General features: G+C 37.7%; 1 protein-coding gene across 4 annotated transcripts in view; it reads left to right on the top strand.

The window, feature by feature from the left end:
• Positions 1 to 16,468, top strand: part of gabrb3 (gamma-aminobutyric acid type A receptor subunit beta3) — a gene marked incomplete at its 5' end in the record, with an annotated part of 94,656 nt that extends 78,188 nt beyond the window's left edge. For 2 of the 4 annotated variants that reach the window (XM_079840547.1, XM_079840548.1), the window contains 2 exons: positions 5,154 to 5,398; positions 14,334 to 16,468. In XM_079840547.1, the coding sequence (XP_079696673.1) occupies positions 5,154 to 5,398; positions 14,334 to 14,681 (593 nt within the window). In that variant the 3' untranslated portion in view covers positions 14,682 to 16,468. Of the gene's footprint in view, positions 1 to 5,153; positions 5,399 to 7,030; positions 7,112 to 14,333 lie in introns of all 4 variants that reach the window. The other 2 variants (XM_079840546.1, XM_079840545.1) reach the window with 2 other exon arrangements.
• Positions 16,469 to 21,025: the final 4,557 nt, after the last annotated feature.

The following is a 21,025-nucleotide window of genomic DNA, read 5'->3' as shown; positions in this document are numbered from 1 at the left end:
GTCTGCCAAAATCCAAGAAAAGAATTTTCACCTCATAACCCTGTACATAAATCACTTTATTCAGAGGGAAACCCGTTCACTGCAGCATTAGGGTGAACACTAAATTATTAAAGCCATTTAAATAGTCAGGAGACGAGAAAATAAGAAAAGCATGTACATTCTTTTAAAATACAATGTCTGGGATGTTCTGGGCAGTCAAAGTCACGGTCGCAAAGTGCCTGGATTGTAATTCCAGGAATTCTGCTAAATGTAACTTTAAATGTTAATGTGATGCTGCTCAGGGTAGAAACTAGGACATGACTGCTTTGCAGTCAGTCGACGAGACCCTTTTCTCGTTAACGAGGTAACGGCATTCCTTGGGGAGTGTGAATGTGACGGAGACAAGGTCCCCTGTAAAGCACACTGCCCTGCACTAATTACACTTTAATTAGAGGAAAAACCCAAAGTAACGGTGTGTAACTTTAGTGCTCAAGATCTAAGATGAGATCAGGCTTGTCATAGTCGGGATGTACTCTCATCACTTCCTCAGTGGAGAGATCTTCAAGTAGTTTTGCAATGTGATTTGGGGCAAAAGTTGGCAGTTTGTTTGAGAAATGAGCTTATAAATGATGGAGTCTTGCTGTGTTTGTTGTGGAAGAGGTTAGTTCTTTGCAGGGCACCAGAAATATTGACAGTTCCATTTCTTGCTCCAGACATATTCACACTTAAGTCCCACCACAGCTACAGCAGAGTCAGCAACAAACATACTGATTTGAGTGGCACCGTTAACCGGGAGCCGATGTTCATAAAGCAGATTTATGTCTAATCTGAAAATGAGATTTGCAGAAAGGTAAAACTACTAAATATGCAGAGTGAAGGCTGAAAAATTCCCATAAATGTTAAGGGATAGTTCATCTAAAAATGAATATTAATCCCATGCGAATCGGCCATGTCTGTAATTTGTAAAGTAAAAATTACCCCGCAAATGACCTACCATATTTCGCTGAACACCGAGGTCCTGTGCGAATCAGCATCTCTGTGATTTAGCAGGGTCGCATTTAAAATTTTTCAAGGTTTTTGTTTCCTGTGCGCCTTTTATCCATGAATAAGAGGCTACATTGGAGTGTTTTGAGAGTATTTTGGGTGCTGGGTCATATCGCTATACACCATAAAACTGTACAATTTGCAAAAAGAGAAAGCTAAAAACCATCAGAAGAGCGAAAACAAAAAGAATGATTTGATGGGGATGGATGACATGTATGATATTATATGATATATGATACAGCTAGACCTATAACGACAATACATTTCCTAGCCTTGACATCATATCCGGGAGATAAGTCAGTAAATTCAGTAAAGGGGGGGGGGGGGGGGGGGTCATTTATAAATCACACAAGGTCCCTTGATAAAACTAATCCTGTGGGATTAGGGCTTTTGACATTGTTTGCATACTGACAGTGACTTTTTTTCTACATCAAGGCCACTCATAAGGAAAAATCTTTTTGAAAGCAGCTATAAGTTACATCAAGATACAGTATCTCACAACTAGTCTCAGTTTCAGACGGCATGTCCTCAGACCGCCCACAGTCTGTTCACTGACCATCTGACAGATACATATTGCTCAAAAAACTGGAAAGCACTGGCAAGTTCCAATCTGATTGGCTGACTTCACACAAGTTGTGGGAGTGCAAGCATGCAGGGTTCTTTATTAGTCTGCCTGGAAACAAAGTCATGTTTGTCGGGTTATTTGCATCAAATTAAAAAAATATATATTCAGAGTTTTGTTATAGTATCAAGTAATATATATATATATATATATATATATAGGCTAGATGTACAACTAAATATTCTGCAGTGTTGTTCTAGTTAAAATGTGTACTTATTTTTTGGGTGTTTAAAATTCTGATTGTTAGTGTCTCTACAAAAATGTTTCATCTACACCCATTTTCATGCCAGTTTATTGTTGTGGTAGAGTCTATTTCAGGAAAAAACCCTCTTATCTATGGCCATCATTCCCCAAAATTCACCACACGTGGATGCCATCACTTGTGAGAACTCTGAATAATGGCAGATTGCTGGTGTTTGGAAGAAGTTTGGAAAAATAATGGAGATATTTTATAGAGTGGGAGTTTGAACAGTATATTTGTGTTATCTTCTATGTGTGTGTGTGCGCTTGTTTGTACATATTCGAGTGGGTGTTTGAGCAGTTGGAGTATCGCTCCTCTTTGAACTCACAGTAATACTGACTCAGGATTGACTCACAGTATAAACAGAATAGAGTATCTCAGCATAGAATCAATAAAATGCATAGAAAATAGAAAAAAATGCTATTGACTTTTCTATTTATATAATATAATCTATATTATAAGACATTCTGTTAAATACGAATAGCGTGTGGGAAAGCTTGCGGAAACGGAGGACGACACTAAAGGGAAGGAAAAAAACCAACAGTGCTGGGTTATTCTCTTCAGCTGTGGCCAAGTTGATCAGTCATGCTGTTTTATACCCTGTATGTTATTCTCGATTTCTCAGATCTGGCCTCGGTACAAATGAATCCGATCTAGTCAGCTAATTAGGTCAGTACTCACATAATGCATAATATACAAAAGGGTGCAGTGTTGTGGCTTTGTAGTGGCAATTAAAGGTTCAGAGACTGTCAGTTATGTGATAAAACAGCATTTTATTTGGTATTGCAATCAATTATGAAGTTAACCAGGCTTCTGCCATCATAAGTGGATTATTGAAAGCTAGATTTATCAGTGTTGTGGTTGTGTAATTCCGTTTACTAAGCAGGGCTCGGATCTGGCATTTTAAACATTGTGACAGCACTCAATCTGTAGCGCCCATTCTCAGAGTCCAGATTCATGGTGGGCGTTGGAACAGAGGTGTCAAATGAGAGCGCTTTCATCTCTGGCTGAGTCCTGCCTTCCATAAGCTTGTACTTTCAAATTGCTTACACTTGGTTGTACTGAGACTGACTGTCTGTGTAAACCTTAAAGACCATACATTTTGTGACTGTTTAAAGGGATAGACCGCCCGAAAATGAAAATTCTGTCAACCCTCATGTCATATGCTGTTATTTTTTATGTAACAAAAAAACATTTTCTATTTTTGTTGAACTATTAAATTCATATTTTAATTTAACTCTTTCCCCGCCAGTTGCCAGCCAGTGCCCACATTTCTTTTGATCACTTTCAAAACTTTCATGTTCACCTGAATATTTTGTTATATGAATATAAAATAAAAGAAACAAGAACAGAGCCTCTTTTTTAAAACACTTTATTCTAGCTTCATGCATTATTTTTTTATCCACATCTGGGTAAGTTTCATAAAAAAAAGCTACATTTTGCACAGAAAGCTGAGAAAATCACATTTTTGTCAAAGACTTCATCCGGATCAGATTCAGAACGATGATCAAAACATAGATCGAGTAGATTGAGTCCATCATCAACACCCCAAAGCTTCACGCAGTCATACCTCTTTGTGGGTTCAACATTTCATTCAGTAATGTTAGGCAGTTTTGATTTATATGCTGTTGAATGTTTGATGACCACGTTAGCTTATATGTACGTATACGTAAGCAATCTTCTATCAGTGTTTCTTGTTTCTACTGCAAAACTGGCAAGTATAACAATAAATAAACAATTGTAATATTAGAAAATGTTAAGTAAAGTTGGTTGGACTTCCCATGGCACTTTGAAGTACCTTCAATCAGGTTCCATATGTTTAAAAAATGTAAATTAAATAATATGTAAACAAGTAATTGCTATTACTTTACTGCAGTTATGTTATCAACCAACTTGCAGATGTGTGGATGATAGGAAAGATACCACAAAGGCCACTTTGCAAAATATAAATAAATAAATAAATAATTCTATCAGCGTATGAGGTACAAGTTAACATGGGTACATTGGCATCATGAAACATTAGGCTACAGAAAAGATTATTTGAAGATCAAGATCTGTTCATTAATTGTGGTGTTAAATATAGCTCAACTGGATAGGACGCACCATTGATTGTATTTTGATGGACAAGTTCGAATCCCATAACAAGGATGACTTTATAAGCGTTTTTTTTTTTCTGCTATCCCAGGTAATGTTTTATGACATGTTTTATCTTTACAATGATACCAACATTTTGTACAGGGTTTTAAATGAATTTTTCACTCACCGGCCAATTTGGCTACTAAATGTTTAAGTTACCAACCATTCAGAACTTCTACTAGCCAAAAAGAGAAAAAAGAGAAATAAATAAACCAGATTAACTATGTCACAGCTTTATATATATATATATATATATATATATATATATATATATATATATATATATATATATATATATATATATATATATATATATATATATATATATATATATATATATATATATATATATATATATATATATATATATATATATATATATATCCAAATTGTATAAAAATACAATTTGGATTTCATACATTAATTTCTTATTCAAACAAAATCATCCAGCCATCTTCTCCATTCCTCTTTCATCCTCATCCTTTGTATTTATTTTGTATTTTAGGTGGACAGATCAATACAGTAATACATCAAACACCACACGGAACAAAACAAACACCACATTATGATGTTTTTTTAATCTTCGTTATTCCTTCAATGCAAATGAACAAGCATGCCGTTATTTGTTGTGTTGAAGTAAGCCAGATATGCGCAGATTCTGCAATACGCTGTATTTAATATATCATGATGACTCACAAGTTGAGTATTTGCACAAATTCAGTGCAGAGTTGGCCTACACGAACTTCCCCAGCAAAGTGAGTAAACATAATAAGTAACCCGCCGAATTGGCTAGTGATTTGACAGTGTTACCTTGCACTGTCAGGTTGATTTTGTGTTGATTTACCCGCATTTGGCAGGTGTTAATTTCAAACCCTGATTATGTAGTAAGACATTTTTATTGTAATAAACACATTGCGCAGGTTTTTTCAAATTGATTAATCTGTAGCCGATTTTTAACACCTGCCGTAAAGTCACAACTTAACACTGTCACTAGTTAAACAGTAACACTGGAAAAACTTGTCAATGGTGGGGAAACATTGTGTCATAAAATGACATATCATCAATGGAAGGGAAAAGGTTAATATTACTTAAATATAAATATTATTAATAAATCAAATATTTCCCATACAGGTATTACCACTGTGCTGACCATGACCACCATCAACACCCACCTGAGGGAAACACTGCCGAAGATCCCGTATGTCAAAGCCATAGACATGTATCTGATGGGCTGCTTCGTCTTTGTCTTCTTGGCTCTGCTGGAATATGCTTTTGTCAACTACATTTTCTTTGGACGAGGGCCTCAGATGCAAAAGAAATTGGCTGAGAAAGCTGAGAAAGCCAATAACGAACGCAGCAAGTATGACGGCAACAAGGTAAAAGTCATTTTTATCTGTCGCTATGCCAATGTGAAGAATGACTGTTTTGTGTGCTTAAGAATTTTGTGTTTTTCCCCCTTTTTTTAAATAAAAGGTTGTGGTATGGTCATCTTGGGGGAAACAATACAAAGGCATGAGCAAAATTTAATGTAACCGTAATAAAGTTTATGAAAATGTGCATTCAAAAAGCAATGCATTTCTTTCCATACAGAATTAAGTAACAATGCAACATCATTAGCTGACAACACTTAAGTATTAAAAGAAAATAACATTTGTAAAAATCCTTTAAAATGCTTTGGACAAATAGGGGTAGTACAACACTGGTTGCCAACTGATAAAATTAAAGGTGTCCTATAAGGCCCCTTTTTACAAGACGTAAAATAAGTCTCTGATGTCCCCAGAGTGTGTATGTGAAGTTTTAGCTCAAAATGCCCCACAGATAATTTTTATAGCATGTTAAAATTGTGAGGAAAGACGCGCTGTTTTTGTGTGTGTCCCTTTAAATGCAAATTAGCTGCTGCTCACGGCCCAACTTTCAGGAAGAGGGCGGAGCTTCAAGAGCTCGTGTTAGCAGCTCCGATTACCTCATGCAGACATACACTGAAAATGTCAGAAACTGTTCAACTTTTTATGTTCAAACCGGAGTCGGACAATGATGGAGAGACTCACTAAGAAGTGACAACATGTAGAATGCAACAGGACATTTCTGAATGGTTAGTTGATGTAGAGTTAACTATCTTCAAGTCATCATTTAGCATGTTCTGTCATGATAATCTTTAAATTGCTCGTGTGGGAACTGTTGTAAGATGCCTACTGAGCCAGAGAACATATGCTGCATGGAGATAGAACAAGTATAGTTTAGTTTAATTACAGTTATAACTTATGTTGTCATCTTGCTTTTTTGACATGCTATTGCACTTGTGTTACGTACAGTATTGGATTAAAGACGATGCGAAACCTTGAGCAGACTCCTAAATGTGCTCTACTACAACAACTCTTCCTCTTCTCTAAAGCAGCCCAACATGGCCTCGCCCCATTTTTTGCGTGTTCCTGAGGGCGGGGTTTATGTACATTTTAGGGTTTGTGATGTCACTGGGAAGAAGCTTGTTGTAGTCCCAAGCAGCAGTTTGTTGTAGTCCTTAAAAAAGCGATTTCTGTAAAAGAAAATATCTCTCTTTGCTTTGAACTTTGAGCGTTGTAAATTTGCAGATGTTGTTTATGCTCAAACAGCAACATTACACAGTAACTAAAGTTAAAAAAGTGAAATCAACAAGCAACACTTTTGCTAAGCTGTAAGCCATTTCCATGTTAGACTTATTTGAGTTGCAAAGTGTTCTTTCCCACTTTGAAATCTGGAAAATGCTTCACTTATTTTACCTTATTTATTTAGGACACTCCCAGTCCTGATGAATGTCAGTATTCTTCCTGCAGATGCTTAACCCTGGAATATTGTGTCAGAAATATGGCCACTGACATTTGCGTGTGAATAGCTACACAACAACAACAACAACGTCCTGAAATATGTGTCATTTTTTCCTTGAATCAAAAGACAAATTCCAGACTCAAGTTGAGATTTTTGAGGTTAAAGCATTTGTGCTGAAGCTCAGATGTTTGTGCTTTTCTGACCAGTCTGTTCAAGAGGGAGGCAACTGCAAGCCATCATCTGTTAAACAGTCCAATCAGGTACAAGGCCACCGTCACTCACGAGGGGTGAGTGTGTGTATTGCTGGATGTTTTGTCAACGTTTGTAAGCTTCGTCCTGAAATCCTCCTAGCAACAGTTTCCCTCTCATTTAGTGCAAAACAGTGTTTCTCAACTGGTGGGTCGTCGGTCTGATTCACAGCAGCGAAAATAGGCTTATATTAACTTTTAAAGGGGAGGATAAAATGCTTCCCATGTGTTTTATTATTAATGTTCAAGGCTGTGTTCAATCAGACTCTATTATATTAATCACTTGGTAGAAGATAGCCAGATTAGATAGATCTATCTTTTTACTGTAGAGCATGAAACCTTGAAAATTCAAGAAATAATAATTAAATAAAATGTTAGTGGTGGGCAATCGATTAATCGCGATGAATCGCATCCGAAATAAAAGTTTGTGTTTACATAATATATGTGTGTGTACTGTGTATAATTATTATGTATATATAAATACACACTCCTTCATGTATATATTTAGGAAATGTTGCATGTATATACTGTATATATATATATATATATATATATATATATATATATATATATATATATATATATATATATATATATATAATGTATCTTATATATAAATATAAGTGCTGTCAACCGATTAAAAAAAAGCGTTTTTAATATTTTTATATTGTAATAATTTCAGTTACTCTCCAAATTAATGTAGAAACAACTTTAAATACAGTATATTTGAAATATTTGTTTTAATTACATCTTTTTATCACTGATACTAAAACTGCTACTGATAATTAAAAGCTATAACAATTTCAAGTGAACTTAAAACATTTAATCTTCACATAAACCCATTATAATAAATGTCATATTTACATGTGGACTTCCTACCTGTCTAAAAGGTAGGAAATATACAGAAATTGAATAGTTGAAGTTAAAACTGAAGTTATCAAACTGTCTGCACTGCATAATTTTTAATTAAATATAGAATAACTACTTATTAAAGCCACAAGTTTCTCTGTTACCTTTGTTCTGTGATTAAAATAAATGACTGACTGCATTAAGGCTGATTTATACTTCTGTGTCGGACCTGCGCTGTAGCCTCTATGCCGTGGGCTACGCGTCAATTTTCATTTATACTTCTGCGTCCTTGTCCGCAGCGACGGGCATTTACACATGCAGAGGGAGCATGTGTACCCCTGAGGGAGGGGTTCTGGCAGACCAATCACAGCGCTTGCGGTCCGCGTAGAATTGAGGCGTTGTTACATTTTTGAAGAGGTGCACGTCAGGGTACGTCGTAGGCTACGCGTGCAACACAGCCTACGACGTAGCTATGGCGTACACTCGACGCAGAAGTATAAATTGGGCTTTAGTCTCTGCTGTCCCTTTAAGATCTGCCACTGCCGAACATGACGCAGATCTGACACACTGTCACATGCATATCATTTTCTCCACAACTCTTCTAAGTTAATTTAAGATGGTATTTAACTCATTTAAGATTGCTCTTGTGAGAATACTCGACAAAATGGGCATTTTGGCATAATTCTGTGTGTTATTGTTTGTTCAGGCAAGAAAGAGGACTCAATTCTGGCGCACGTCTTTCAGACAAGGGGTGCGTCTCAATCAGCTCCCTGGTTCAGTAGTCAGGGCACTGATCAGGGAGTCGGCCACATTTATGTACACGATATACTGATTCACGACCTAGGAAACTAGTGAGCTGATTGAGACGCACCCAGGACATTCACAGACATTGCATTCTCTTTTGTCTTGTCTTGCTGGAAGTATATTTATGAATAAGAGCGTGATCATATAATGTAACGCTAGCCAAAGGATGATAGAAACGGATGCTCCGTTAATTGCGATAAAGATTTTTAAGGTGTTAAACTAAAAAAATTTATTGCGTGCGTTAACATGCTAATTTTGACAGCACTAATAAATATAAATATTTTATAGGCTATATAATATAACATATTTTTCTTAAATATATACATGCATGTGGGTGTATTTATATACATAATAACGATACACAGTACACACACATTGTGTAAACACAAACTTTTATTTTGGATGTGATTAATCACGATTAATCTATTTTTTTGCTATTGTCTTAAACATTTTTGCATTATTTTATTTTATGCAGTTCATGTAATACTAATACATGACAATTTCATTCATAATTTTGAACAACATTTTGTTGGGTCGCTACTTGATGTCCAATGTAAAATGTGGGTCCTGATTCAAAACCAGTTGAGAACCACTGAAAACACTAGTTCTTTTGTGCCATCTTGCTTTTTTCTTCCTCCATATGTAATGGTGTGATTTGTGGTCCAGTTGAAATGTCAGCCAGATTACCATAAAATTCACTTGTCGTGTCCTTCATTCAGTCGAACATTCTGGTTCAGTACACGTCATCTCATAACACAATATACCGTACTCGAGTTCTATTGCTGTTTTCTTGCTGATTTGCCCCATCACAAACACTGATCAAGATTATAAAGTGTGCTTGCGAGATATTTTTGCAAGAATGTATTTCTGAATTATTTATTACTGCAGAGACTCAGAGGTAGCAGTAAATAAACAATATATCATGGAGAGACCTCCTCTTGAGAAATAACCTGAGCTTGTTGTTCAACAAAATAGCAATTACTTCTGTCATTTAGCAATGGGAGGTTTTTTTTCCCTCTCCTTGGTTCATACTGTTATTTTAATTAATTTCTTAGAGGAAAAAAAAGGTTTTGTGATTTATTTATTTATTCTCACTCAAAAGTGTTTGCACGTCATGTGACATATTCTAGTTTTGTTTTTTGTTTTTAGTAAAACTGTCAGGGTTCCCACTCGTCCTGGAAAACCTGGAAAATTTTAGAAAATGTAAAATGTCCTGGAAAATCTTGGTGTTGTCCTGAAAAAGTTCTTCGTTTGTTCTTTTTCGCTGAGTACAAAGAGTTTATCACTGGCCCAAACAATTACCGCTAGATTCAGACAGTGCGATGTTCAGGAATGCTGAGTTTTGACACGTGAGAGTAGTATTTTCAATGATGATGTTTAGTCTTGTGTTGCCACTTGCAGCAGTTAGCTAATGCTATTTACTGCTCAATGTATGCAGTGAACGTTAACTGGTTAGCAGCAACCTAATCACATCATTTTGATACAAACTTGCAATTGTGCGTTATAAAGTCAAATTTGCGTGATATAAACTCACAATTGCGTGTCAAATTGTGTTATAAAGTAGGGCTGGACGATTAATCGAAAACTACTCGAAACCGAAATTTAGACCCTCTAAACAACATAATTTTCCCATGTCGGTTATTTCGGTTTTAGTCACGTGACTCCGCCCCGTCAGTCCCATCAAGTGCAGTTTGCAGGCACACAGAGAGATGCAGGAGCAGTTATCTTTGTTTATAGATGTCCAGAATCACTATAGTAACTGCATGTCTTACACAGTTTATACAGGTAAGTTAATCACCGTTCTTATATGCGCTCATACACACACAGAGACGGCGCGCGCAAGCCCTGAAGCCAGATCACTTTCACTTGCGTCCTCATGAAGTTTGTCAATTAAATGAGTTTAAAGGCTTGCCAGTTTGAACATTAAAGCGATTGTGAACTATTCAAGAACAACGTTATGAAAAATTTCTCCGTTTAGTGCTCATGAGCTTTTTTCTGTGACATACAGAGCCAAGCCGCGTTGTGTCTCTGACAGCGCGCGCGCGCGCGCCCTGAAGCCCGATCACTTTCACTTGCGTCCTCACAAAGCTTTGTCATTTGTATGTGTTTTAAGGCCTGCCAGTTTGAACACTGAAGCGATTTTAGACCATCGGATGTGTATTATTTTGAACTAATGCCTGATATATTGTGACACACGAACACTCACAGACAGTAGCTCGCACATCGCGTGAAGATCGCGCGCAGAGAGGAGCGCAGAAATTCATTATCAACGCTGCCCTGTGATTTATCTCTAAAGTAGAAACTCAACCGTTATAGATTTCAATACCTTTGAAGTACAAACCACAGCTTCATAATTAATAGAGACGGTATGACTAATTCACACACACAATCACTCTCTCATTAATGCATTAAAATACATGAAATGTAGGCCTACTGTGCTAATTTATCTTTTGTACAACAAACATAAATCTGCCCCATAGACAATAACTTCAACTTCCTTCAAGTATTTTAAAATCACAAAGAAATGCACTTTTTTCATTAGAAAAAAATATCCCACCTTTAATAGTAGAACATATTTACAGTACAAACCTTATCAGTGAACTATGAGGGCAAAAAAAGGAAAGCAAAAAAAAGAGAGAGAGAGAGAGAGCAAAATAATCATTCATTAATCGAGGTAAAATGTCCAATTAATCAAGATTTTTTATTTTTGGTCAAATCGTTACAGCTCTATTATAAAGTCAGAATTCTGACTTTTTCCTCACAATTCTGAGTTTATATCTCGCAGTTCTGACTTTTTTTCACACAATTGTGAGAAAAGGTCAGAATAGCGAGATAAAAAGGATCTTTTCTTTTTATTCTTTTTATTTCCAAAGTCATAATGTATGATTAAGAGCTCCTATTAAAACAGTTTTTATAGTTAAGACATGGCAATAAACTGTACGCCTTTTAAAGACTTAGAGAGCAATATTTGGCTTTTATTCCTGTCGTAGTAAAATTGAAAATGTCCTGGAAAATGATCACTGAGTGGGAACCCTGAACTGTGTTTTTTTTTTTTTAATGATTGAAATCAGCTAGTGTGTGTATTGTAGTAAATGTAAATGTGTGTGTAATTTCCTTTTGCCGTTTCCTCATGAATTGTGTTATGTGTATGCGCCATATAATAAACAAGCTTTTTTGTTGATAAAAATAACAATATGACAAATATATTGCTTTTCAGGACTCCCACATGCCACCTGGGTTACATTAAAGTATAATAGATGAGAACTTTTCTCAGAATATGATTCTTGTAAGGTTAACAACTTGCCCAACTTGTTCTTATTTACACTTGCTCTGATTCAGCTCATTAACAAAACAGCCATTTATAACCTAAATATAATTTGACATTATAACTGTACACATTATAACCCTATACAGATTATTCGTTTTTAAATTTGTGGCTTGTTCAGAGCACCTCGTTGTCATATTGTTACTGCAATTATGCATTAGCGTGTTGATGTTTTGTAGTACCATAGATTATAAAATGAGTGCTGTTCAATTCTGTGTGTTGTACTGGAGAGCGGCACTTCAGCAATAATTAATGCCTGTGTCGTGTGTCTATGGCAGTGCTTTACATATATACCATTATTATTTTCTTGTGAGCATTCCAATGTAGTGGATACATAATGTAACTGAATAATCTTAAATCTTATTTGAAGTGACATGATAAAACATGTCCACATAAATCTAGTTGTCTTTCATTTTTGTGCAAAGAACTGTTTTGAAGAATATAGCACACTTGACTCTTCACATTGAAGGCTCATTTTTTGTGTGTCATTTGAACGCCTCCATTGTAGCTTGTCTAACTGCCTAACTGTCTTGTCTAACTAACCACAAAATCCCCAAAAACACTTCCCTTTTTCCTTACAAAAAAAAGTACTTTGATAATGTCTTAGTAGTTTTGGGGGTTTTATTGTGTAATGTACCTTTTCATATTACTGTTTATTTTTTTAACCCTGTAAAGTCTGAAATATAAAATACAAGTCAGAGAAATCGGTAACACTTTACAATAAGGTTTCATTAGTTAACATTTGTCAACTACTTTAGTTAGCATGAACTAAGAATTAATGTTCCCTTCAACATTTACTAATACTTTTTTACAAGTAACTAATACAATGAAAGACTGTATTTTTTATTAACTATTGTATTGTATTGTAACAAATGTATTGCTCATTGTTAGTTCATGTTATACATTCTGCTAACTCTTTCCCTGCCAGCGTTTTTTTTTTTTGCACAGTCCTATAGCTCGCCCTGGGTTGACATTTCATTCAGTAACAATAGGCCAACAATAGTTTTGATTTATATGCTGTTTAATGTTGATGATCGCGTTATTGATTACATATGACATTGCTTTTTACTGTATCTTCTTCGCATGTGTTTTCAATCAGGAGATTCAGTACTCTTTCAGAAGAAAAAAAAAAACAGAAAATTACGTCAATGGAGGGAAAGCGCTTTCTCACAAATGACGGAAATTTCCATCAATGGCAGGGAAAGAGTTAACTTGTGTTAAAGGTGCACTATGTAACTTTTCCATCCGTTAGAGGTCGCCTATTCAAAACAAAGTTTGAGCACAGAATCTTGGGACATGTGGTCTTCACCTTACAGCCGATGGAAAAGAATCGGAATAGGATTCGTGCAGAAATAATGTTCATGGATGCGATTATTAACGTTACTGTAGTATGAAGCAGAGCAGGAGTGTTGTGGGAGCTGAGCAAGGCCGCTGGAGCGATTTTTAATAAGATGAACGCAACACACGCCCCGCGAACAGTGGGACTTTTATTATGCCACAGTCGCCGGTGCCATTTCCGCTTTTCCGGTCATGAGTATGAGTATGAGGTAACGCAGCTCTGTTTATCATATTAGATACATCTTAGTGTGTTGAAAATGATGTTATGACGTTACTCTGTGCGTTCGCTCGGCGGCTGCTATGACACTTGTTGCTCACTGCAGTGAGAGTAAAGAGTTTCTGCAAAATAAAACCAGAAACCGAGGGTAACGCAGATATGATGCCATCGACAAGCAACTCCCTCACAAGTCCCGGTTCCTTGGTTAAAATAACAATTTTCTCACGATTTACAAATAGTTGGAAACATTTGGGATATTGTAAGTATTCAACGGAACAAAATATAACACTGCCCTAGTGGTTTTTGGATATTTTACTGAAAAATTTTTACAGAGTGCACCTTTAACATGAGACCTTATTGTAAAGTGTTACCGAAAAATCTAATTGCTTTTTAAATGGAATAGTTCATTCATTGAACCTACTGTATATACTGTATTTATATTTTCCATGTGTTTTTTGTTGAGTATCATACTTAAAGGGATAGTTCACCCAAAAATGAAAATTCTGTCATCATTTACTCACCCTCAAGTTGTTCCAAACCTGTATGAATTTCTGTTTTCTGCTGAACACAGAAGATATTTTAATAACCAAACAGTTGATGGACACCATTGACTTCCATAGTGTGGGGAAAAATACTATGGAAGTCAATGCGGCATATCAACTGTTTGGTTACAGAAATTCTTCAAAATATCTTCAAAACGTGGTAACCTGGAGTGTCTCTGCTTGCAGGTGGATTCCCAGGGAAATATCCTTCTGACCACCCTGGAGATCCACAATGAGGTGGCCGGGAACGAGATCACCACCAGCGTCACCGAAGCCCGAAACTCCACTTCAATGGTGTTCGATAACTCAGGGATCCAGTATCGTAAACAGAGCACAGCGCGGCCCGAGGGCCGCCACAGCTTGGACAGGAACGCGCAGTCGAAGAAACCGCGGCTACGCAGACGCTCTTCCCAGCTCAAAATCAAAATCCCTGACCTCACGGACGTGAACGCCATCGATCGATGGTCACGGATAATATTTCCCGCAGCGTTCTCTCTTTTCAATTTGATCTACTGGCTGTATTATGTGAATTAAGCCTCAGACGTCAATGGGTTTTTTTTGCCCCTTCACAAATTTTTCATGTTGCCAAGTGGAAAATGAAACTTTTTTTTGTTTTGTTTTTTGCTCTGACGTACTTAAGGGACGTACTTACACGCCATATAAACCAAGGTTTTTCTACATTTGAACCCTTGTGGTGTTGCAAAGGGTTCCGATGGAATGCTACCTGCACTAAAACGGGCCGTCTCATCATACGCCCATCACACACAGTACATATGTACTGAAAAAAACATACCCATTCACATACACACAAGATCAGTTTTCTAAAGACTATCTCTGTACATACGTTGCAATTTTTGAAGCCACAGGACTTCCGCATGATGCACTCAGATCTGTCTTTAATTTGTACATGTTGATATGTTATTACCATTGAAAGATGCTAATTGCAAATGTTTCATGCCAATAAATCTTTATGGTCGGAGCCAGGTGATTAATATTGAAAGAAGATTATATTGTTGTGGAAATGCACTATAACAAGGTTGTTGGTCAAATCACGTCTTCGGTTTCAGAGCTTGCTACGTAAACAACATCTGTACTAAACATTGCCGTTATGATCTTATTTAGACAAAGTTTGTATATAATCATGTTATGGTATGCTTTTGGAACATGATTTCCATCCGCCTTGGGTTGATATGATTATACACCACTTTTTGCAATCATCATGTAAAGTGCTTCAGTACATGTAAGATAAGATAATAATTGTACACTTATCTCATTTTAAGGATATCAAAAATGAGGAAAAAGAACAAAAAAGACACTGCAAATGTGGAATATTTAAATCAGGGCCTGCAAAGGATTTCCACGATGCCATCATGAACATCAAATATAAGTAGACGGACAATCCTAACATTGAATTTTGCTTTTTGTTAGTAGACGTGTAGCAATTACTTTATGATTTTCAAGCGAGAGTGGGTTTGGGTGTTTTATTCCCCTCCATTTTTTAAAGAATGCCTGAGTCATTTCCGATATCATTCTAGGCCTTATGTAAACATCGTATGGCCCATTTACAACACATCACTTTCTTTTCTTTCCTTTCCGGTTAGGGCTATTTAAGGGAATTTTATTTAAGGTAAATGGACAAGCTCTTAACGCATTTGAGGGAATTGTATGTCGGCATCAATACACAACTTGTCTCAGGTTCTCTTCCAACATGAAAACGGTCCGTATTTTTCTGATTGCCAGTATTCACATCTTATTTGTTGTGATTCATTTGTATTATATCCTTGTGTACAGCAACAATGATTACATAGCAGATTTAGACAGCATGATATTGTTTGCATTTAGAGATTCTACATTGATTGTATCTGATTTTGTTTTGGCAGATTTCTTTACCACCGGTCATATGCACTTACACTATTTCAGGGGCCGAAAACTGCTGTCTGGTTAGAGAGTAATGTTGTATACCCATGCTTGCGAACCATCAAAATATATTTATAAATCTCTTTAAAATATCCCGTATGTCCTGTTTCAACAGGTTGCTTTGCAGTTGCATTGTGTCAGTAGATGCCCATTAATTCTTTAATTACTTTCCTTTTCTCTTATATTGTATGTTGTAAATAGATAACCCACATTCCACATGTGTGACCCATTTCTTTCTTTCCTTTTTTTTTTCTAATATTCACTTTTGAGGTTTTATTCTGTACAGTCCACCTCACAAATGACCAGATCTCTATTTATGAAATGTGTTTAAATGGTTAGATAATTGAGGGGTGAATGTCCAGAGGACAATATGAGGAAATGGAATAAATTTTACTCTTTCAAGTAATTGGTTTTGCCTTATTTCAAATTCTAATGAGGTGGTTTTAATATTTTTTAATTATTGTCATTATCAACATCGAGCATAATTTGATTTGCTCCATCATTTTAAGTCGTTTTGACCTAGAAACACATTTTGAATTATATGCACTAAATAAGAAGGAAAATATAATGCTCTTATATATATATAGTGTACACATCCAAACAATAGGTTTACAATTTTAGCGATATGCTCTTCTGTAGAGTTCATTTTTCTAGCTGTAACTGACGAGGCTGCAAGTACGATTACGGAGTTCCAACACCCCCAGCCGTACAAATTCAGTGGGGAATTTAGCTGCCCCATGGACAAAATCACATTGGGCAACTTTTGACTGGCCGTTGGGCTACTTTTGTTGCACATACCTGGCAACCCAGAGCTATGGACATTTGAATGACTTTCTTGAGGTAACGATATGTTCACAAGCTGTTTTATTGATGTTTTTTCAGGGTTGAAACACTGATTGGGGGATTACAAAGGGGATAATACATTTCAGTAATTTGTACTCTATCTTTCCACAAACCTTCTGATGTTCATTTCTCGGGCTATAACCAATAAAGAGGACAAAATTTCGGCCATGCATGATCTTGTGATACCGTTTGAACGGAACACAAGAACGTCTAAACTACATTTATTGTTTGGCTTTAGTAATGAAATTGGAAGTGAAAACCGAGACTTTGTTTTATTACGCAAAGCTTAAAATTCAAGCAATCAAATGAAATTGTTTGATTAAAGTTGCATTTCTCCATGAACAGCTCATTGCGATCGCAAGTAAACTTCTGACTCAAATGCGAGCATCACGTTTTAAGTTATTATAGTAATTTTTTATGTTGTTAAAAATCCTTTGCAGCCAATAGAGCATCAATCAATCTTGGGAAAGACAGATACCAGTCCTTCACAGTGGCCTTAGGTATTTTGAGCCATTCAGAGTGGCCAGGGGCCTCATTTATAAAACTTTGCGTAGGATTTGCGTCAGAAGTGGCGTACGGATGAATAGGACGTGCGTACGCACAGAAATATTCGGATTTATAAAACCGTGCGCACGCACATCCTACGCAGTTTTCCCTTAATAAATCACAATCAATTCTAAATGTAGCGCGGCTTCATGTCACGCCCATAGTTGCCCATAAATAGTCTGTGAAACGCCCACAAGTTAATATTCATCGATTGCAAAATCATGGCAAATACAGAGAGGAAATCAAAAAAACGTAACTTCACTCAATGTGAAGTATAAATTATCGTTGGCGAGGTGGAAAAGAGGAGAAAAATATTTTTTGGAGGGCACAGTGTGGGCATTACTAATGCCAAAAAGGCACTTGAGGTGCAAAAGGTTGCAGACGCCGTAAATGCTGTAGCCTCATAACCTCGGACCGTGGCCGAAAAAAAAAAGAAATGGTCGGACATCAAAGTCGAGGCAAAAAAAAGTCTAGCGCTACATCGCCAGAGTGTGTCTGCCACGGGTGGGGGAAAGGGGACACCGGAGCTGACCCCTCTTGATGAGAGACTGCCGGCAATTATTGGGGAATCCCTATTAATCCCTATCCCCATTATCTACGTGGAAATGGGAAATAGTTCAGTGCAAATGTAATTTCTTGCAGCTTTCTGAATGGTTGAGACATAGCCTACGTCATATGTTATTTTATCGAAAATAACACAAACTAAAGGCATTTGCATGAATAGGCTACCATGATTCCGTAGCTGATGAAGACATTTTTACTATGAAAACAACTTTCCCCAGTGGACAATTAATACATCTATCTATCTATTTATCTATATATCTCCCTAATTATCTATCTATCTGTCTATCTAATTGCATCTATATCTGCTCCGCCAGACGGACACATTGACGAGAATATCAGTTTTGTACATTATTTAGTTCTGTTTACCATATTATATATGAGGATGAATTGCATAACATGCCAATATTGTTGCAGAACATATTTCACTTTTCTTTTCTTTTTTTGCATTTCTGTTGTAATTTTCGTTTGATTTTGTTTGTTTTACACTGCAGATCGATCAAACGGGTGTTCGTGTAGGCTGTTAATTGTAATACTTGCTTTGTGAAGTCTTCAAGTTATTTATGAGAGGCAGTATTGCCATTTCTTTTACACAACGGTCTACAGTTGCACACACTTTCACGTGTTTCTTCCATCTGCCGACGGTGTCGCCATTTCTCATTTCACCCGTTTTTGTGCATACGCCTGGGTCAGAGCTTGCGTGAAGGACCGCACATTCTCCCGTCAAGTTTGCTTTTTATAAATACCAATTATTGCGTAGAGAGTGGCGTACGCCTTCTTTTGTGCGTACGCAACATTTATAAATGAGGCCCCTGGTCTTTATGTGATGCTGGTGGAGGAAATCTTTCTGACTATTTAGATATGGTGACTGTGCAGGTTGTTTAGCTTCACTTTCATGTTCATCAAACTATTCTATCACAAGTCTTGCTGTGTGTACTGGTGCATTATTATGCTGATACACAGCACCTCCTTCAGGGTACAATGTTTGAACCATTAGGTGCACGTGTTACCGGTCCTACTTGACCCATTCCGAGCGGGATTCGAACTGGGCGCTAACAAGTATGCTAAAGATCGCAGCCGCTAGCTCGCCTCTTGAGGCCATGGGAGTGAGATTTACACGCACAGCTCTTACCTTCATCCTACATCCGTTCACTCTCCTAAACCTCACTCCCACCCGGGTCCTGGCACCAAATGTAACCAGTCCTACTCAACCTGCTCTGAGCGAGATTCGAACTCGGGTCTCTCGCGTGGGAGGCGGGCGTGCTAACACAAGTACGCTAAAGACTGCAGCTGTTAGCGTGCCTCTTGAGGCCAGGGGAGTGAGGTTTACACGCACAGCTCCTACTGGCCTACGTCCGTTACACTCACTCTCCTAAACCTCACTACCATCCGGGTCACGACACCAAATGTAACCAGTCCTACTTGACCCGCTTGGAGCGGGATTCAAACCGGGGTTGGAGGCAGGCGTGCTAACATTGACGCTAAAGCCTCCTGAGGTCAGGGGAGTGAGTTTTGTTTAGAATGGTTCGGTAGTCCTTGGAAGTGACGCATCCATCAAGCACAGTAGGGGATGCCATGGTATCGCAGCCCAAATCATCACTGATCCACCCCTGTGCTTCACTCTGGGCACACAACAGTCCAGGTGTTAAGACTCTTTGGGGCTTCTCGATACCGTAACTCTCATGGATGTGTGACTTATCAGAGAACAATGCATGTTTTACATTGTCCACAGCCCAAGATTTGCACTGTTGGCACCAATGAAACTGACATTTGGCATTGGCACGAGTGACCAAAGGTTTGGTTATAGCCGCTCAACCATGAATACTGACTCTGTGGAGCTCCTGACAAAGTTTTGGTGGAAACAGGAGAGTCAAGGTGCACATTTAATTCTTGGTTTGATGTTTTTTGGATACAATCCAGGTTAGTACCAGGTCGTCCCTTTCAGACAGCTTTCTCTTGCGTTGACAGTTCCTCCTGTTGGATGTGGTTTGTCCTACATAGTGGTATGCTGACATTACCCTGGAGACCATAGCTCTCGATACACCACAAAGACTTGCTGTCCTCGTCACAGATAAACAAGTACGACGCACACCAACAGTTTGTCATTTTTTGACTCTGATATGTCTCCCATTATGTTGTGTGGATTGCAATATTTTATGTATAGCTTTGCTATTGCTCTGGTAATTCAACACTTCGCTCTTACTGTTGGAATTTAAAATCAGTGAAGAGTGGCCACTGTGGCGAGCAGCTAGGCTGAGGGACCGTGAGAACGGGACGAGGCCGCGGTCATTATTATGATGATGAGCGGCAGCTGCGTGCCGCATTGGCCTCGTGTCTCACGGAGGAGTGACGGGAGTATAAAGGAGGAGCGACGACAGTGAAGGACGAGAGAGGACCAGGCCTGGACTATGATTTGTATTTTGTTTACGTTTGGTTTATGTATGTGCGCGGCAGTCGTCCGTGAGGGGCTGCCGCTTTTACTTTCATTTTGTTTGTACTGTTTTGATTAAAGTTTGTTGTTTATTGTTCGCCGGTTCCCGCCTCCTTCTTCCCGGGTTTCGGCACCAATGTAACGAGGTTTGTAGGTTCAGGGTAGAAGGAGGCGGGAACCGGCGAACAATAAACAGCCCCTCACGGACGACTCGTCCCGTTCTCACGGTCCCTCAGCCTCGCTGCTCGCCACAGCCACATATACAGAAGATGTGAAACTTCCAACACTATACTGGCCAGTGTTTTAGTTTGATTGTCCAACCCCTGTATATTCATGGGCTTTGGAACCATTGTATGTGAGTGGGACAAGACCAACCCACTTTTTAAGACCAATGATATTGGACCCACTCACTTTTACCATCTCTAATTCAGCGCATGTCTGTTCAGCTACCATTAACCGATAAACAATTTATTATTAAACACACAATAGATGCTTTATTTCCTCTTTTCGAATATTTTCTTAATTTTTATTGAAAATAAATGCCTTTCCGATCTGATATGTGATGGGAAAGGGAAGTAGA

Source organism: Gobio gobio, assembly GCF_949357685.1.
Source record: "Gobio gobio genome assembly, chromosome: 17".
Lineage (NCBI taxonomy): Eukaryota > Metazoa > Chordata > Actinopteri > Cypriniformes > Gobionidae > Gobio > Gobio gobio.
The sequence above is the reverse complement of the archived record's forward strand: the minus strand, read 5'-3'. Positions and strand labels throughout refer to the sequence as shown.